Here is a 20,304-nt window from a genome sequence, read left to right as displayed (position 1 = left end):
AGTTTTTTACCGCTTAGCACTGACGGCTTCAGATAGCTGTGTAACACTCCTCTTTTTCTTACTTTTAGCGCATCCAATTGCCCGATTGCGTCATGCTTCCTCTCCACCAATGCCGATCCCTGCTCTGATTGAGGAGAATGAAGCTAACCCATGCCCCCTCCGACACGTGGGCAGCAGCCGTATGCATCTTATCACGTACACTGTGACGAGTGCAGTGCAGCTCAGCACTGTGTGCGGACAGACACACCCTGAGAGCACTCTTTTTTCTCATCTCTGTGCAGGCGCCATCAATCAGCCAGCAGAGGTTGTAATTGCATTAGTTATGAGAGAGAGACCCTATCCGGCTTAGTCCCGCCCATATCTAAACAACAGGCCAATCGTTGTTCATGTGGCCACCCAGCCCAGCCGGATGGCAGAGCTAGATTCAATACGACGTGTTTGAAATCCCAGCTCTGGTGTGCTAGCGTGTTTTACCGCTGCGCCACCTGAGCGCCCAACAATATGGATAATTTTAAACTCAATGTCATTTTATTTTTCACACACAATACTGGAGTCTCGTGGCTTGGGTGGAGCTGTCATCCCAAACTCGCAAGTTCACATTTCAGCTCTGTTACCCACAGAGCCGGGCGCCTATACAGACAACAGTTGGCTCATCGGCCAGGCAAGGATTACTGAAGGGGATTACTGATATATAATGCAATTAGGACCTCTGCTGGCTGATCGATGGCGCTTGCATAAAGACGGGGGATAATCTCTATATGATCCCGCCTATATGAAACGCCTATTTCTATATGAAGCGCCTATCTCCGTATGAAGCAGTCGGCTAATGCACATGCATGTTTATTACAGCCCTCCTTGGGCAGGAATAGAGGTCTGCAGCAGCAGAGGAAGCAAAATACAATCGGGTCAGTGAATTCGACTACATTGGGGTACAAACTGGAGGGAAAATACCATAAAAAGCATTGGCGTCCCCAGTACCCCAACAAACAAGGCAGTAAAGGGTTAAATCTGGAATCTTGACCAGGTCAAAACCCTAGTAAAGACCATTATATTTCTTACCCAGGAGTGTATATGTATATCTTTTTAACTTAGGAATCAGGCTAGCATTCACCAGAAGTGTGTTTGATCAAATCAGAATCTTGAAAATCAGGAGAATAAAAATAATGGTTATTGGTTCAAGTTGAAGAAATTTACAATATCTGAAAAAAATGTTAAAGAGAAGAAAAGTAAAACTAATAAATAAAGAAATAAATCTGATAATAAAGAAAGTATTTAGGTTAAACAGCTGTGAAGTAAATAAGACAAAAGATGAAGGTGAAGGATGCAAGTGCAACAGGTAAAAAGGGGGTATAGAGAGACAGCGTTACTCACATTTATACGAATTCTTTGTTGTCCATGTGACCAAATGAATGGTTGGTTGAAAATAAGCCATTAGTGTATTTGTACAGCAGACAGACAAAACAAAACAATCAAGGTAACAAAGACCAAATCAAGATCAGTGATGTCCAAAGATGTCCAAACTTTTGAACCTGTACATTTTAGGTGTCCAAGCACCAGTGTTGCTAAAAACTCTATTGTTCTCATTAATATGATTAAAACTTTCTCTTTAATTAAGGTGCAATTTATAATAATGAAGAATTTACAGTTCACAGCAAAAGCTTACATAATGACAGTCTTACTGCAAACATTAGCTTCTGTAACTGAATGACCGGTATCTTAATAATTATGACTTCTCTGTGCCAGTAAAATAGTGCTAGTTTGACCACACCTCTTCAAAAGTACACAAAACAGAAGTCACTTGCCAACACTGGAAAGAAAACCCAAACTGTCACCTGGGGTTAGCTTAGAGGAAATATTCTCGGGTAGGCAGATGTGATCCAGAAACCAAAAAAAACCAACCCAAACTATAATTTAAAAGCTGCTGGAACACGAGCGGCTCTGTCCATAGATCAAATAAGCTTTACATTGGTATGGAAATAGGGGCTGCTTATTTTTGTCCATGTAAACTCTAAGGTCAAGCGGTCAAGCTTTAAGGTGCTGATATTGGAGCATGAAAGATGTTCCTTCTTCCAAAGTAAACTCATGCTTGATGAGGCGCAGAGACTGCCGGTTAAAGAAACTGGCATTGTCAGTCATCTGCACCTATTGGTAAGGCAGGTGGGCATGATACTGTAGTCCACACCAGTACAAAGAACTGTGTGTTCTTTGTACAGTATAATTTTGTAAAAACAACATCAAAACCATCAAAATCCCAAGATCGACATGGCATACATGTCTCTTAGTAAAAAATCTTATGACTTTAACAGACTAAACATTTGTTTGTGTCTAACTTTTTTATATGTGCATTAACTTATTGAACTGTGGCATCTTAGTGGATTCTGTTCCTTGACATACCTACTGATACATTCAGACTACAGGACTTAATACAGCCCAGCTGGTAAAAATTCAATAGGACCGGTGGCTAAAAGTCACTGCACTTTCTCTCACACAGGGTAAGTGGTAAGGTATGTTTTAGGTACAATCCTGCCATACTGCTATTTCCTTCATATTTCTTTAAAATGGCAAGTATATATTCTATATCTTTGTTCTCAGGAAACTTCAGATATTGGTTGCCTGTACTTCTTATCAATGGCAGACGTGATGCTTGCTTTCCCCCCAAAGGATGTTGTGGCTGTGGACAAATTGGTGTCTAGTCATGGCTTACGCAACAACTACACGTCAACCACTTGATCCTGGTCATGGTGGGTCCAATTCCACAAGGAAAGACAGGCAGGAGTACCCTGGACAGGACGACAATCCATAACAGGGCTTTGGCTCCATTGGGCATAGCCAATCATGCTGATTCAGATGCCTGGCAACCTGGATGTTAACAGTGGGCTAACATAATAAACAGCTGCATGTAAAAGCATATCGAGGTAGTTTGGCATTGGTAATGATTTGGTCTTTGTTACGGCACAACCACAAACCAACAAGACAAAATGATGACAGTGTTAAACAATTGTAAGTTATTACAGTTATACATCCTTCGAGCTTTTCTGAATGCACCAGGCAAGGTTTATACTGGACACATACTGGTCAGTAATGGTTTGGGATTCATTATACAAGATGCACATCACATCATTCCAATTTATTAAACTGACATAACAGTTTCAGTATCTCTTTGGTGAGCTGTTTCTTTTTTATTTCTGTAATTTAAAATATTGGTAACACTTTATAATGACGAATGGTTTCGACATCTTGTGTTTCCACTTCACAGTCATTTAATCAAATACATTTTTGCAATTACGACCTCTGCTGCCTGCACAGAGACGGGGGGTGACAAAGCTCAGTATGTGACTCTCGGATCTTTATATGAACCCTTCTTGTGCAGGTAAATTAGAAGTGGTTGTATACTGTACATGTGTTGGAGGGGGCGTGTGTTAGTCAAGGCTCTCCACAGTCAGGAGTGGAGGCCTGCAGCAGTAATTGGGTAATTGGATATGACTAGATTGGAAGGAAAATTGGGAAATGCATAAAAAATTAATAAATAAAACTTGTCAATGCATATTCCATATATATTTTTAGCCTTAATTGGTACTTTTACTATCCATTTTAATGTAAATTTTTGCCTGGACCCCAGCATGGGCCCCAGAAATGTGGGTACTGAGTGCATAGTACCAGTATTTTAATCCCTGTCTGGGTACACAAATAATATTTCTATCATATTCATAATTCATGTGAGGGTACTGGGTTAAAACACATTTTGGTGCCCCATGTGAGGAGTAGAACAACATGAAGCGTTGTAGTAATGTGTATTCTGCCCCTGATTCATTATCTACAGACTATAAAGTGTTACCAAACATTAAGCTTTAACTGGGTCTCAAAATAATCAAGCTAGGGGGTCAGATTTATATAGGATGGACGGCACAAACATGCGAGAAAACAAGCAGATACACATGCAGTTCTGGTTCAGAAAGTCAGGCTTTGCAGGCTTTGTGTGACTCTTGAGATACCGTTCCTTGAAGCTGGTGGAGGGTTGTTTTGAGCTACAGTTACACACGTACAATTTTGTATATTTTAAAAGAATAACATTTTATTGGCTTAGAGTAGAGGGTTTTGTTTTCTGTGGTTTAGGTTGATGCCTATGGCGTATCACTGTGTCTGTGTTGAAGGTATAGGCTAATTAATAAAGGGCAGTGGTAGCTCAGTGGTTAAAGTATTGGACTAGTAATCAGAAGGTTGCCTTAACTCCACCACTGCCAAGGGGCCACCGTTGGGCCCCTAAGCAATGCTCTTAATCATAATTGTAAGTAGCTCTGGATAAAAGAGTCTGCTAAATGCTGTAAATGTAAATCAATTTGCCTTTAAGATTGTGTTTATACTTGTGAGCTTTGCTTGGAATAAAAATGAAGAACTGGTGGGATTGCTCTCTTACTGTGGTTTGTTACATTTTGGTGTCCCGTGTGAGGAGTAGAACAATATAAGGTAATGAATACTGTGCCCCTGAGAGTCATTATTTACAGACTAAAAAGTGTTACCAAACATTAAGCTTTTCTTGGGTAATAAATTAATGAAGCTGCTAAATGCTGTAAATGTAAATCATTTTGCCTTCAAGACTGTGTTTATACTTGTCAGCGTGTCTGTGTTGAAGGTATAGGCTTATTAATAAAGCGCAGTGGTAGCTCAGTGGTTAAAGTACTGGACTAGTATATCATAATTGTAAGTCGCTTTGGATAAAAGAGTCCGCTAAATGCTGTAAATGTAAGTTAATATGCCTTTAAGATTGTGTTTCTACTTGCAGGTTTAGTTGGATTAAAATAAAGAACTGGTGTGATTGCTCTCTCACTGTGGTTTGTTACATTTTGGTGCCCCATGTGAGGAGTAGAACAACATGAAGCATTAAAGTAATGAATACTGCGCCCCTGAGAGTCATTATTTACAGACAATAAAGCCTTTATTGAGTATTAAATTAATCAAGCTTCTAAATGCTGTAAATGTAAATCAATTTGCCTTTAAGATTGTGTTTGTACTTGTGAGCTTTGCTTGGATTAAAAATGAAGAACTGCTGTGATTACTCTCTCACTGTGGTTTGTTACATTTTGGTGCCCCGTGTGAGGAGTAGAACAACATGAGGCATTAAAGTAATGAATACTGCGCCCCTAAGAGTCATTATTTACAGACTAAAAAGTGTTACCAAACATTAAGCTTTTCTTGGGTAAAAAATTAATCAAGCTGCTAAATGCTGTAAATGTAAATCACTTTGCCTTTAAGATTGTGTTTATACTTGTCAGCTTGACTTGGATTAAAAATGAAGAACTGGTGCGATTACTCTCTCACTGTGGTTTGTTACATTTTGGTGCCCCGTGTGAGGAGTAGAACAACATGAGGCATTAAAGTAATGAATACTGCGCCCCTAAGAGTCATTATTTACAGACTAAAAAGTGTTACCAAACATTAAGCTTTTCTTGGGTAATAAATTAATCAAGCTGCTAAATGCTGTAAATGTAAATCACTTTGCCTTTAAGATTGTGTTTATACTTGTCAGCTTGACTTGGATTAAAAATGAAGAACTGGTGCGATTACTCTCTCACTGTGGTTTGTTACATTTTGGTGCCCCGTGTGAGGAGTAGAACAACATGAGGCATTAAAGTAATGAATACTGCGCCCCTAAGAGTCATTATTTACAGACTAAAAAGTGTTACCAAACATTAAGCTTTTCTTGGGTAAAAAATTAATCAAGCTGCTAAATGCTGTAAATGTAAATCACTTTGCCTTTAAGATTGTGGTTATACTTGTCAGCTTGGCTTGGATTAAAAATGAAGAACTGGTGTGATTACTCTTTTGCTGTGGTTTGTTACAGTAATTGTGGATGCTTCCTTTTGAATTGACATTAAATAAATGGACCAAGAGCGCTTGAGCAGGGGGGTCTCTGTATGTTTAAATTATGTTGCTTTAATTGTAAACTTGTGAGTGTGAATGCTAAGCCAACCCGGACTAAAATTTTGGTCTGGACCAAGGGAATCAAACTACAAGTATGAACATGACCTTAATGAGGAGCTTATTCATTAGTGAGTTGCAATCAGTAATTTTAATCTAATTTAAACACTTTTAATTTAAATAAATCAAGCTTTTATAATGTTTAAAATACCCACAATCTAGCACAGGGGGTGATTCTTGCAAGATTCCATCCATGCATCTACAGTGAGGCATTCAAGTAAATGCATTAAAAATGACTTACAGACTGTGTATATAGAACAGCAGTCACTACAACAAGGAACACTGAACACAAGACAACATGTTTAATATCAATCAACTGATGGTTAACTGATCATTAATGTTAAAAACAATACAGCAGGCTTTGGCTGGTCAGGTGTACCCACAAAGCATGTTTCCTTTAAACTGGAACATTTGAAATGCTTGAATGCTGCAAATGTTTTAACCATTAAAGTATTATAAAACCAGAACATGACGGAGCATGACGGAGCTTTTCTTACTGGAACATTGTCCACCAGGCACCTAGTGCTCTGTGTTTACTTTCAGAAAGTATAATTCAAGTAAATAACCTGTATTGAAAATCCTATTGACTAACAAACCAGCTTGTCCTCGTATGTGTCCCACCTTTGCCTGATAGAGCCTCCAACATCAGGCATAACATTATGACCACCTTTCTAATCTTGTGTTGGTCCCCCTTTTGCTGCCAAAACAGCCCTGCTACTGTGCTGCACTGTGTGTTCTGACACCTTTCTATCAGAACCAGCATTAACTTCTTTAGCAATTTGAGCTACAGTAGCTCGTCTGTTGGATCGGACCACGCGGGCCAGACTTCGTTCCCCACGTGCATCAATGAGCCTTGGCCGCCCATAACATCAACTTTGAGGATAAAATGTTCACTTGCTGCGTAATATATCCCACCTACTAACAGGTGCCGTGATGAAGAGATAATCAGTGTTATTTACTTCACCTGTCATAATGTTATGCCTTGTCGGTGTACTTATAGTACCAGTTAGGAAGAGACAGTGTGGGTTGAAAACACATTTAGTCTTTCCTCAGAACTTAATCTGTCCATATTTATAAATAGGCCATATTTTTATTGCATTATGGTCGAGGTTTCATCTGTACAGCAAGATAAGCATCTTCAGACGGCAGCCTTTAATATAAATGTTTGTTCTGGCCTCTGCTGCTAAACATCACATATTTTCCTGGAACTGAACCTCATCCACCTACTACTTTACCTTATTATACATATAAATAAAGATTGAATGTGTTTCAGCAACAGCAATTCCTAACAGGTGTAATAAATCAGTTATATCAAGGAAATGATATGCTTCCAGCTTGGTAGCAACAGTTTAAGGAAGGCTCTGTCCTGTTCCAGCATGCACAAAGCAAGCTCTATAAAGATGAAAGAGAGTCCTGACCTCAGCCCCACTGAACAGCTCTGGAATGAACTGGAACATCAACTGAGACTTTCTTGTTTTCAACTGTATGGCAACAGCTTCTGACCTTAGGTACACTGAATACCATTGGGATGAATGCAAGCCAGTCTTTCTTGACCAGCATCAGTATCTGACTTTACAAATGCAAATGTTGATGCCTATTGTTTTATAACGAGATATCCAATTTACTCATAGTTTGATATGAATAAATATACACTGATCAGCCATAACATTAAAACCACCTCCTTGTTTCTACATTCACTGTCCATTTTATCAGCTCCACTTACAGCACTTTGTAGTTCTACAATTACTGACTGTAGTCCATCTGTTTCTCTACATACTTTTTTAACCTGCTTTGACCCTGTTCTTCAATGGTCAGGACCCCCACAGGACCACCACAGAGCAGGTATTATTTAGGTGGTGGATCATTCTCAGCACTGCAGTGACACTGACATGGTGGTGGTGTGTTAGTGTGTGTTGTGCTGGTATGAGTGGATCAGACACAGCAATGCTGCTGGAGTTTTAAAATACCGTGTCCACTCACTGTCCACTCTATTAGACACGCCTACCTAGTTGGTTCACCTTGTAGATGTAAAGTCAGAGACGATCGCTCATCTATTGCTGCTGTTTGAGTTGGTCATCTTCTAGACCAGGGGTGTCAAACTCATTTTCACCGAGGGCCACATCAGCATTATTGTGGCCCTCAAAGGGCCGATTGTAACGTATCCTGCTGTGATTGCAGTCTGTTGTTTTTCTTGGAGGCTAAATTCTGCATTTATATTGTCCTCCTTTACCACGGACACAGCCTCATAATACAAGAGACGCATCGTTTTCTCTTCCTGAAGCACAAACTTGTTTTCATTTTCATTAAATTTCCTCCTTCTGCTTAATTTTCTTACTTATCTTCTTGTACATTTTGGGATTATGTGTAAATATGTGTAACATCATCTACTGGCGGGCTGTGTCACTTTGCAGGTCACAAAATCAGCATGCATTTTGAGAGATGCAGTTAATGTAGGATTTTACAGTGTATTTTAAGACAATTGTTCTGCCCTCACTAATAGTTTATCCCCCTTTCCCAGCTAGACAGACAGACAGACAGACAGACAGACAGCTCCCTTCAGAATACAGTCGGTTTTTATTTGCTTCCCAGCTGTGTGATACACTGTGTGCACCAGAATGAAGTAAAAATACAAACAATAAAAACAATAAAGAACTTAGTACAGTAAAAGCACACAGCTGTAGTCAAGTGTTACATCTGGTACAATATGAGATTTAACCAAACGTAAAATAGCACTAACGAGTTAGCATTCTGTGTAAAGATACTAATTGCTATAGTAACGGTAACAATTGTATTTAATTACGGTAAATTTGTAACTAAAACGCTGTGATGTACTCACTAAACACTTACAAACAACTGAGAATATAAACGCCACTACTTACAGACGATGCTTCTGTATTATACTGCAAGATAATTATTTATATTTATTATTATTGTTTACATTACTACCCGCGTTCTTTTGCCGTAAAAGTCACATGGCATCTAAGCGAAGGTCAAAGTTAGTTGCCATGACTATGATGTCACCAGTTGCACTTAAAGGCGCAGGAGTCCCATTAAATTATAAGTGCGTCTCTGTAACGACTCGAACCATCACAACAATCGTACAGTCCTTTAAGCTCTTGCAGGCCACATAAAATGACATGGCGGGCCGGATCTGGCCCGCGGGCCGTGAGTTTGACACCCCTGTTCTAGACCTTTATCAGTGGTCACAGGACGCTGCCGACAGGGTGCTGTTGGCTGGATAATTTTGGTTGGTGGACTATTCTCAGTCCAGCAGTGACAGTGAGGTGTTTAAAAACTCCAGCAGCACTGCTGTGTCTGATCCACTCATACCAGCACAACACACACTAACACACCACCACCATGTCAGTGTCACTGCAGTGCTGAGAATGATCCACCACCTAAATAATACCTGCTCTGTGGTGGTCCTGTGGGGGTCCTGATTATTAAAGAACAGGGTGAAAGGAGGCTAACAAAGCATGCAGAGAAGCAGATGGACTACAGTCAGTAATTGTAGAACTACAAAGTGCTTCTATATAGTAAGTGGAGCTGACAAAATAGACAGTGAGTGTAGAAACAAGGAGGTGGTTTTAATGTTATGGCTGATCTATTACTTTGGATAAACACATCATACATTGGGACACTAAACAAACACACATATTGTTGGACAAGTTGGACACCAATAGTGTTACTCGGCGACATGGTGGCTCATGGATAGTGCTGTTGCCCCACAGCGAGAAGGTTTAGTTCGGGTCCTTTCTGTATGGATTTTGCATGTTCTCCCCGTGTCTACATGGGTTGAACTTAAACTGATGAATCTTGGGTAACCAGTAACTACCTGTTCTGTCATGAATGTAACCAAAGTGGAAAACATCACCTTTAAATCCTAATAAACATAAACAATAGTTTTACTTTTTTGTTTTTTTAGACAGAAACCGGCTCATTTATACGAAGACAGACAGATGGTACATTAATAAATGGTGCCAAGGCTTTATATGGTGGGTAGAAACACACACGTGTGTCCATTAAAAGGACACGAGCAAGGTTGGGTTACACTGTGCACTTGTGTTATAAAAAAACTGACCATTGAGCAGCAAGCAATATCAAAAGCTGTGTGTATAAACTAATAAACTTACTCAGATAGACCAAACTCCCGACCCTTATACCTCGAATTAAAGAACTCTTCCTCCTCCTCTTCATCCTGAAAACAACAAAACAAAACAGACATGATGTTCATTTTATTATTTATGCACAGTTATTCTTTCCTAATTAATAAACACTGTATTTACACAGTGGCGCAGTGTGTAGCGCTTTTTTTTCTCCTCACAGTATGAAGGTCATGGGTTTGAGCCAGGTAGCCAGGGTTCTTTCTGTGTGGAGTTTGCTTGTTCTCCTTGTGTCTATGTGGGTTTATCTGCCTCTTCCGACACATGTACAGCCCTCCTCTTCTCGCCCATGCACTCTGCACAGGCATCTCTTCCGCCAATCAAGGTGTCCTTACACAGCGTATGAAGGTCCACCCACCCACACATAGTCCGGTTCCTGCCCGCAGATACGGTGACCAATTAGTATCTGCTGCAGGCACTGCCAATTATACCCAGCAGATGGTGCCCAGCTGACCAGTGGCAATGCCGAGTTTCGAACCGAGGAGTTCAGAATCTCGGCGCTGGTGTGCTAGTGGAATATCCCGCTGCGCCACCTGGGATATGAGTGTAATTTAATGATTTTTGAAAAATGAGGTCTGAGAAATTAAGCATTTAGCAGGGCTCTAATCATAAATCACAGCAGCAATGTTGCTAAAATAAATGCACCCGTTTAGCAGTCTCACATCCAGTATGTTCCGTTAGCTCATCAACCCAGTCTGTTGCCAACATTTCAATTTTATTCCTTAAAAACAGTAGAAAATTGACCCCAAAAGCAGACTAATTAGTGCACAAATGGTTACTTCTGAGGCTTATTGTTGACCGACTCATAAAACCAGCTGAGACATTTTAAGGCACCCACCCAAGAAAAAAAAATCCAGGGGCATTGTGCTAGCGACTCCTCACTGGTACGTGCTAATTAAACAGCCCTGGCGTGACGCATTTGCATGCATAATTTTCTCTACCTTTGTAAGTTCCTGTGCATTGGCGAGATTATCCACAGCGATGGCCAAGAAGACATTCAGCAACGTGTCTGTTCACACGGTCGTCAAGGATTTAAATCAGCGAACGCTGGCATTTTAATGAGACCTTGTAAATATTAGTCATGAGAAAATAAAACCAGAGCTTTTCAGATCTCTTAGAAAAAACGCTCCACACCAGGATGTTAGGTGCAATGCTTCTATATCTATAGCGGCTTTAGGCGAGAGAATCATCATTAAACAAATTAATAGACATAAAGCATCAGTGTTTGTATATTAATTTAGCACTAATTCTTTCCATACAATCACTACAGTGGAAAAATGTAAAATGCAATACAGTGGTACCTTGAAACTCGATGCCCTTCATTGAGAAATTTGTAACCTTAAACCCATTGTTTGTTCAGCACTCGGCTTGAGCAGTAAAACGTCATCAAAGTGTGAATATGAGACGAATCTGCATTTGTGTGGAATAACCATCAGATCCAGTCTGAAAGCTCCACATGTATCTGCGTTTATCTGGATTTTCATCACTGTTTCACTTTTAAACTTGTGTTACAGCTCGAGGTTTTGAGAAATTGTGAGAATCAGTTTTTCCGAGAGTCTAAAACACTTATCGTGGTTTAATGTAGTAAACCTCTCTTCATTATTACTGCTCATAAGTTCTCTCCACTAATGAAATTCCTTGTTGCTTGTTGCTTTAGTACAATAAGTCACGTTAAGTTTTGTCCATCGCCGTCACACTCCATAGGAAATAACGGCCTTTACTGAACGGAATACGGTATTCCAAGATCAAGCATGTCCATGATTAAGAAGCGTAAAGAAACAATAAAGAATTGGGATGTAACGATGCACCACAAGAAGGTTAATAACCGATTCACGATTACAAATTCCACGATTCAAATCGATTTGACATGTAAAACTAATCAATATTTACTTAAACAGCAGAGGGCACTGGCGCTATACACCTCGCTTGGTTGACGTCACTGGCGCTATACACCTGGTTGCCAGATTCGGGGGTTTTCAGCCAAATTGGGCTTAAAATTGTTTTGCATAGTTTGTACCTACCTCAGAGATAAAAGGACATTCATTATATAGATAAATAAAAGATAATCACAAATACACAATTTTATTTTATTTTTTAAAGAGAAATAATAAAAGGAAACTTTGTCATAATTTGTCTTAAATTTCAGTTTCAAAAATCGGGAAAAATCATATTGTGAACCCAGTATCGTGAATCGCATCGCATGGTGGGTAGAGTGTATCGTTATCGTTACATCCCAGGTTATGGGTCACCGTAAGTTTTGTGCACCGCCACCTCACTCCATAGGAAATGGCGGCACAGCGACACAAAAGCTATTGTGCTTTTTCTCATGTGAATGCGCTGGTACTGAACGGAATACGGTATTCCAAGATCAAGCATCTCCACGATTAAGAAGCGTAAAGAAACAATAAAGAAGTAAAGCTAAAGAGTCTTTTTTACAATTATATTTCAGTGTGTTTATATTATATTTGTGTTATTTTCAGTGTAAAAGTGTTAAAAACAACCCCATTATTTTACATGAGCCTAAAATATATGCAGTTCCACCGGACCATGGAACACATTAACAGGTTTCCCAAACATCCTTATGGGAAAAAATACCTTTAAAACTAGACGCCCAGAACCAACTGACGTTGAGTTTCAAGGTACCGCTGTACACACACATCACACACATTTTTCATAGTAACATGAAGAATACGTGTCAAAATGAAAAGCAAAATGTTTTTACATCGTTTTCATGTCGCTCAACCTCTTTATGGGAAGACGATAGGATTTGCTGTATACGATCAACTGCTAGGCCTAGTAGTTAATGTACTGGTCCAGTAATCAGAAGGTTGCTGGTTCAAGCCTCACCACTACCAGGTTGCCACTGTTGGGCCCTTGAGCAAGGCCCTTAACCCTCAATTGCTTAGACTGTATACTGTAACAGTACTGTAAGTCGCTTTGGATAAAAGCATCTGCTAAATGCCAAAAATGTAAATGTAAACTGCTTGACTGCTTTCCACCGTGCTGTGCTACACGTACCAAGGAAACGCCATACATTCATTGTATACATTGTGTTTCAGTCCAAGCAGTGCTGTATACGTGCCACAATGAAAAGTAATCACTGTATAATGGTCATAATTATATGGTCCCTGAGGAACCTCCATCAGCCCCATTTTTAACTGTTCCCTGACTGTCACAAGCACAGTTGTTAGCAAAAAGCAGATTTTTGGGGGAGGTCATGTTGTTTTGGCTCATCCTAATTTTTAATTTTTAACCTTTAGCAGACGCTTTTATCCAAAGAGACTTACAGCATACAGTCTAAGCAATTGGGGGCTAAGGGCCTTGCTCAAGGGACCTTCTGCTTACTAGTCCTGTACTTTAACCGCTAGGCTACAACTGCTGTATTATTTTTCCTTTAATGTTTCAGCGTGTTAGACAGTGTGGGTCAGAGCTCAGAGGGGTTGGGTTACCCCAATAAAGCAACCCCAAAGGTTGCCTAAGGTTTTAACAGTGGCAGCTTATCAAAGACAGGATCTAAACCCTCAACCTTCTAAACCACAACCCCAAGATCTATCAGAACTACAAGCCACCATCGGTATGATTATATATATATATATATATTTATTTTATTTATGCATTTGCTCCCAAATTTAGTGTAGTCAAATTGTGTTCCTCTGCTGGGGATCCCTGATTGCAGTCGAGGTGGGTATATTGCTCCTCACGCCTCCTCTGACCCACGTGCAGCCCTTTGTGGAACCCTTTTCCACCCACACACTCTGCACAGGCGCCTCTCTATCTGCCAGTCAGGGTCCTTACACAGCGTTTGAAGACCCCAACCACATAGTCCGGTCATCCCACCCTAGCCGAACCTTGTCTGCTGCGGGCACTGCCGATTATGCCCGCTGGAGGGTGCCCAGCTGACCGGTGGCAAACCGTTTAGTTCAGAATCTCGGCGCTGGTGTGCTAGCGGAATGTCTCGCTGCACCAACTGGGCGCCCAATATTTTTAATTTAGCCTTTCAAAGCAACGTTCTTGGATTACTTTTGAACTTTTGAAGGATACAGTTTCCAATCAGCGTGAGTACGATGAAGTAGATGGACGACCACATGCCGTACTGCACTCCTCCCTGAGAACGGATCCCGTTATACATCACCTCATTCCAGTCTTCACCCGTCAGAATCTGCAGTTTAAAACAAACAGGACGACCGATGAACATCAACCAAATAAACACTGGGCAAATGTTAAAAAAATTTGGATCAAACCTGAAAGACGGTCATGATAGATGCTGGAAATGTGTCAAAATTAGCAGGAGTGTAGTCTTTAAAGATGAATCTAAATACAAATAATACACATATTTAATTATAGGTTAATTAAAGATTTTAATACACTGATCAGCCATAACAAACAACCTCCTTGTTTCTACACTCACTGTCCATTTTATCAGCTCAACCTACCATATAGAAGCACTTTGTAGTTCTACAATTACGGACTGTAGTCCAGCTGTTTCTCTACATAATTTGTTAGCCCCCTTTCATGCTCTTCAATGGTCAGGACCCCCACAGGACCCCCACAGAGCAGGTATTATTTAGGTGGTGGATCATTCTCAGCACTGCAGTGACACTGACATTGTGGTGGTGTGTTAGTGTGTGTTGTGCTGGTATGAGTGGATCAGAAACAGAGTTTTTAAACACCTCACTGTCACTGCTGGACTGAGAATAGTCCACCAACCAAAAATATATTCAGCCAACAGCACCCTGTGGGCAGCGTCCTGTGACCACTGATGAAGGTCTATAAGATGACCAACTCAAACAGCAGCAATAGATGAGCGATTGTCTCTGACTTTACATCTACAAAGTGAATCAGGACTTTACCTTCCACCGAAGAGCTGCATCCCGAGCAAAGCGAAAACCACGATGAAGAGGAAGAGCAGGAACAGCAGGCTGATGATTGACTTCATAGAGCTCATCAGAGACACAACCAAGTTCCTTAAGGAAGCCCAGTACCTGCGAGAAAAGGTCAATTAACAATTGTAAAGCATGATCACTCAGATGGACTGAACTGTCTATTACAGAAGATCCAGTCTCGATGTCAGCAGCAGATCCTTTAACTCCTGTAAGTTTTGAGGTGGGGCCTCCATGGATTGGACTTGTTTGTCCAGCACGTCCCACAGATGCTCGATTGGACTGAGTTCTGGGGAATTTGGAGGCCAAGTCAACACCTCAAACTCACTGTTGTGCTCCTCAAAATGGGTGTACATGGTCTGCAACAATGCTTAGGTAGGTGGTACGTGTTAAAGTAACATCCACATGGATGGCACGACCCGAGGTATCCCAACAGAACTTTGCCCAAAGCATCACACTGCCTCTGCTGGCTTGCCTTCTTCCCATAGTGCATCCTGGTGCCATGTGTTCCCCAGGTAAGCGACGAACACGCACCCGGCACATCCACGTGATGTAAAAGAAAATGTGATTCATCAGACTTTCATTGCTCTGTGGTCCAGTTATGATGCTCACGTATATCTGTCTGTCTGTTTGTCTGATGTGTGTGTGGGGGTGTTTATATATATATATATATATATATATGGTCCAGATTTCACTGTTTTGCCCACATTATTGCTTTTGAAAAGCCCAGCGTTACACAGCTAATAAAAATAGCCAGGCGTGACTGTTCCCTTTTATGTAGAATTATTTATTAATGAACCTCATTAATCCTGCTATATTAATCCTGAAAATGTTATTAAATAAAGGTAATTCTGCCACCAGGGGAGCAATGAGCTACTGAGTAGCATAACAGTAGAACAGCTATAGTGTTTACTAGCACAGCGTACACTATATGGAAAAAAGTATTGGGACATGCCTTCTAATAGCTGAGGTCAGGGCTCTGTGGAGGACACTGGAGTCTTTATAGTGCTTGCTTTGTGCACAGGGACACAGTCAATAAATTAATAAATGCATTAATGAATGAATCACAGACATACCTGGTGATTTTAAAGATTCGTAACAGTCGTAAAGCTCTGAGGACACTGATGCCGAAGGACGTCCCGGGTCTAAAGAATCCCCAAACCACCTCAAAGATGCTGCCAATGATCACCTGAACACAGATACATAATTAGTAAAAGCAATCATTTGTGTCCTCCTACCAAATAACCCCCAGGAGCCTGTAACACAGTCACGAGAAGCCTGTAACACAGTCACAAAGGAGCCTGTAAAACAGTCACGAAGGAGCCTGTAACACAGTCACGATGGAGCCTGTAACACAGTCACGATGGAGCCTGTAACACAGTCACAATGGAGCCTGTAAAACAGTCACGATGGAGCCTGAAACACAGTCACGATGGAGCCTGTAACACAGTCCAGATGGAGCATGTAAGACAGTCATGATGGAGCCTGTAACACAGTCATGATAGAGCCTGTGACACAGTCACGATGGAGCCTGTAACACATTCATGATTAAGCCTGTAACACAGTCACGCTGAAGCCTGTAACACAGTCACAATGGAGCCTGTAACACAGTCACGATGGAGGCTGTAACACAGTCACGATATTTTGTTGAGATGAGCATCACGATGGAGCCTGTAACAAAGTCATGATGGAGCCTGAAACACAGTCACGATGGAGCCTGTAACACAGTCATGATGACGCCTGTAACACAGTCCTGATGGAGCCTGTAAGACAGTCACGATGGAGCCTAAAACACAGTCATGAGCCTGTAACACAGTCACGATGGATCCTGTAACACAGTAACGATGGAGCCTGTAACACAGTCATGATGACGCCTGTAACACAGTCATGATGACGCCTGTAACACAGTCCTGATGGAGCCTGTAACACAGTCACGATGGATCCTGTAACACAGTCACGATGGAGCCTGTAACACAGTCATGATGACGCCTGTAACACAGTCACGATGGAGCCTGTAACACAGTCATAATGACGCCTGTAACACAGTCCCTGATGGAGCCTGTAACACAGTCACGATGCAGCCTGTAAGACAGTCATGAAGAAGCCAGCAACATAGTCACGATGGAGCCTGTAACACAGTCACGATGGACCCTTTAACACAGTCACGATGGAGCCTGTACCACAGTCAAGATGGAGCCTGAAACACAGTCACGAAGGAGCCTGTAACACAGTCACAATGGAGCCTGTACCACAGTCACGATGGAGCCTGTAACACAGTCATGATAGAGCCTGTACCACAGTCACGATGGAGCCTGTACCACAGTCACGATGGAGCCTGTAACACAGTCATGATAGAGCCTGTAACACAGTCACGATGGGGCCTGTACCACAGTCACGATGGAGCCTGTAACAGTCACGATGGAGCCTGTAAAACAATCACGATGGAGCCTGTAAAACAATCACGATGGAGCCTGTACAACAGTCACGATGGAGCCTGAAACACAGTCACGAAGGAGCCTGTAACACAGTCACAAAGGAGCCTGTAACACAGTCATGATGGAGCCTGAAACACAGTCACGAAGGAGCCTGTAACACAGTCACAATGGAGCCTGAAACACAGTCACGAAGGAGCCTGTAACACAGTCACAATGAAGCCTTTAATTCAGTCACGATGGAGCCTGTACCACAGTCACGATGGAGCCTGTAACACAGTCATGATAGAGCCTGTAACACAGTCACGATGGGGCCTGAAACACAGTCACGATGGAGCCTGAAACACAGTCACGATGGAGCCTGTAACACAGTCACGATATTTAATTGAGATGAGCCATTCTGATTCAGCAGTAGGAGCTGTGATGAGTGAATCGGAACACCTACCCCACAGTCGAAGCAGTTGAAGGAGGAGTGGAAGTAGAGGCGGAAGCCGAGGCCGTACATCTTCAGAAACATCTCGGCGAGGAAGAGCCCCAGAAACACGAACTCTGCATAGTCTGCCCACAGTACCAAAATAGTCATTATCAAACCTGCATGTAAACACACACCTGCTCCTGCGCTACAGTATGTTTATATTTTACATTTTCAGCATTTAGTGGACGCTTTCATTCAAAGCGACTTACAGTACTGTGACAGTATACAGTCTAAGCAACTGAGGGTTAAGGGCCTTGCTCAAGGGCCCAACAGTGGCAACCTGGTAGTGGTGGGGATTGAAGCAGCAACGTTTCAATTACTAGTCCAGCAACTTAGCCACTAGGCTACAACTGCAGTCTATCCATCTATTTCCTCGGCTGCTCCCATTGGGGGTCGCCGGCGGATCGTGATCCGCATTATTGATTTGGCACAGTGTTTACGCTGGCTGCCCTTCCTGACACGACCCTCCCTATTTATCCGGGCTTGAGACCGGCACTACAATGCCCTGGTTTATGCATCCCAGCTGCCGGGTACCTATAGGACAATTCAGTGTCTCCAATTAACCTGGCTGCATGTTTTTGGACTGTCACACAGACACGGGGAGAACATGCAAACTCCGCACAGAAGGGACCCGGACCGCCCCAACCGGGGATCGAACCCAGGACCTTCTCGCTGTGAGGCGACAGTGCTACACACTTAGCCACCGTGCCACCCAGGCTACAACTGCAGTATATGAACAAAAGTATTTGGACACCATTTCTAATTCTTTTAATTCAAGTGTTTCAGCCACAACAATCTCTAACAGGTGTAATAAATCAATTATATAAAGAAAAAGAACAGTTTAAGGAAGGCCCTTTCCTGTTCCGGCATAACTGCACAGTGTCCTCAGCCCTCAGCTCTACTGGACTACTAACCAAAAGGTTGCTGGTTTAAACCCTGCCACTGCCAGATTGCCACCGTTGGGCTTTTGAGCAAGGCCCTTAATCCTCAACTGCTCAGACAATTGACTGTCACAGTACTGTAAGTCGCTTTGGATAAGAGCGTCTGCTAAATGTCTAAAATGTAAATGTAAATGTGAACAGCTCTGGAATGAACTGGAACATCAGTTATGGCTTTCTTGACCAACATCAGTGCCCAGCCATATAAATGTTGTGATTTTTTCACTGAATGTGCACAAATTCCTACAGACGTACTTCAAAGTCTTGTGAGACGCCTTCTCAGAAGAGCTTGTTGTTCTTCCTGCGGCCACCTGAGCGCCATGCATTTTAAAACCTTATAGTGCTAAAGTAAATCTGTATAAAATAATGAAGCCAAAAGCATTTATAAACAGTTTCAGGAATTAATGTTTTATTTTATAAATGTTTCTATTTTATTCTACTTCTACTTCTGAGACAGGTTTTTTGAAGTAAAAACACATTTACATTTGCGGCATTTGGCAGATGACTTACAGTTATGACTAGGGATGTCCCAAATCCGATCTCAAAGATTTGAATCAGGCCCGATCAAGGCATTTTTTAACTGATCGGTATCGGCTTTACTAAGCCCGATCCTAAGCCGATCCTTTGTTTACGTCAGCGGTCAAGCAGGTGTCGTAAACGGAGAGTCCAACGGTGAAGTGTAATGTCTGCAATGCGAGCGTTTCACGAGGCGGTGGGAGCAGAGCTGCGTTCATTACTGTAGAATTTTACTGTTTATATGGTGTGTGAATCAAGGATCACTCCGGTTTACAAAACAATAACTTTTAATCCGAGTATGAAAACTTCAGGGACCATAACATACAGCTTTTACGAGTTTACGAGACTGAACGACATCTCAGTATCAAGCATTCTGATTGGCTTAGTTATGGAACCGAGCGTCGTAGTGATGCACTCGCTTAATAAAGAAATAAATACACGGTATATTCACAAATTGTCAGGAGCATTTAACACTTCATTAACTTCTTCTGTTATGGTACCGAACAGCAGACAGCTAGAGTCATCGTGTTAGCCAAGCACGCTACTCCATGCACTATGGAAGCCCCAAAGGGTCAAAACACACTCACTTCGCGTAGAAACGTCCATCAAACCATTATCACAAAACCACAGAAAAGTTTGTTACAGTTACAACACGCATACAAGTACGGTGGCTCATAAGAGAAGTGTGTTTAGTGGCAGACTACTGTCACAGAGCTGCTCTACAGACAGACTGAGGAAATCCTTTGTTCCCAGAGCCATTAGGCTCTTTAACTCTATGCAGGGGGGACGGGGAGGAACTGAGGAATGAATGTAACAGAATTGTGTAATCTAGTAATCTATGTATGTGGGTGAGCACGTGTGTGTTCACATGCACAGACAGGCACATCCGCACCTTATGTACATAAATCTGCACATTTTCTTACT

General features: G+C 41.7%; 1 protein-coding gene across 1 annotated transcript in view; it reads right to left on the bottom strand.

The window, feature by feature from the left end:
- The window catches only part of cacna1eb (calcium channel, voltage-dependent, R type, alpha 1E subunit b), a 114,871-nt gene that overhangs the window by 44,941 nt on the left and 49,626 nt on the right, over positions 1–20,304 (bottom strand). The window contains exons 11-17 of the mRNA XM_062994422.1: positions 17,897–18,009; positions 16,096–16,208; positions 14,990–15,121; positions 14,381–14,450; positions 14,181–14,298; positions 11,081–11,148; positions 10,110–10,174 (exon numbers count right to left, since the gene is read on the bottom strand). Coding sequence (XP_062850492.1) covers positions 10,110–10,174; positions 11,081–11,148; positions 14,181–14,298; positions 14,381–14,450; positions 14,990–15,121; positions 16,096–16,208; positions 17,897–18,009 — 679 coding nt within the window. The remainder of the gene's footprint in view (positions 1–10,109; positions 10,175–11,080; positions 11,149–14,180; positions 14,299–14,380; positions 14,451–14,989; positions 15,122–16,095; positions 16,209–17,896; positions 18,010–20,304) is intronic.

Source organism: Trichomycterus rosablanca, chromosome 4 (genome assembly GCF_030014385.1).
Source record: "Trichomycterus rosablanca isolate fTriRos1 chromosome 4, fTriRos1.hap1, whole genome shotgun sequence".
In the NCBI taxonomy this organism is placed as follows: Eukaryota; Metazoa; Chordata; class Actinopteri; order Siluriformes; family Trichomycteridae; genus Trichomycterus; species Trichomycterus rosablanca.
This window is presented reverse-complemented; position numbering and strand designations above follow the sequence as displayed.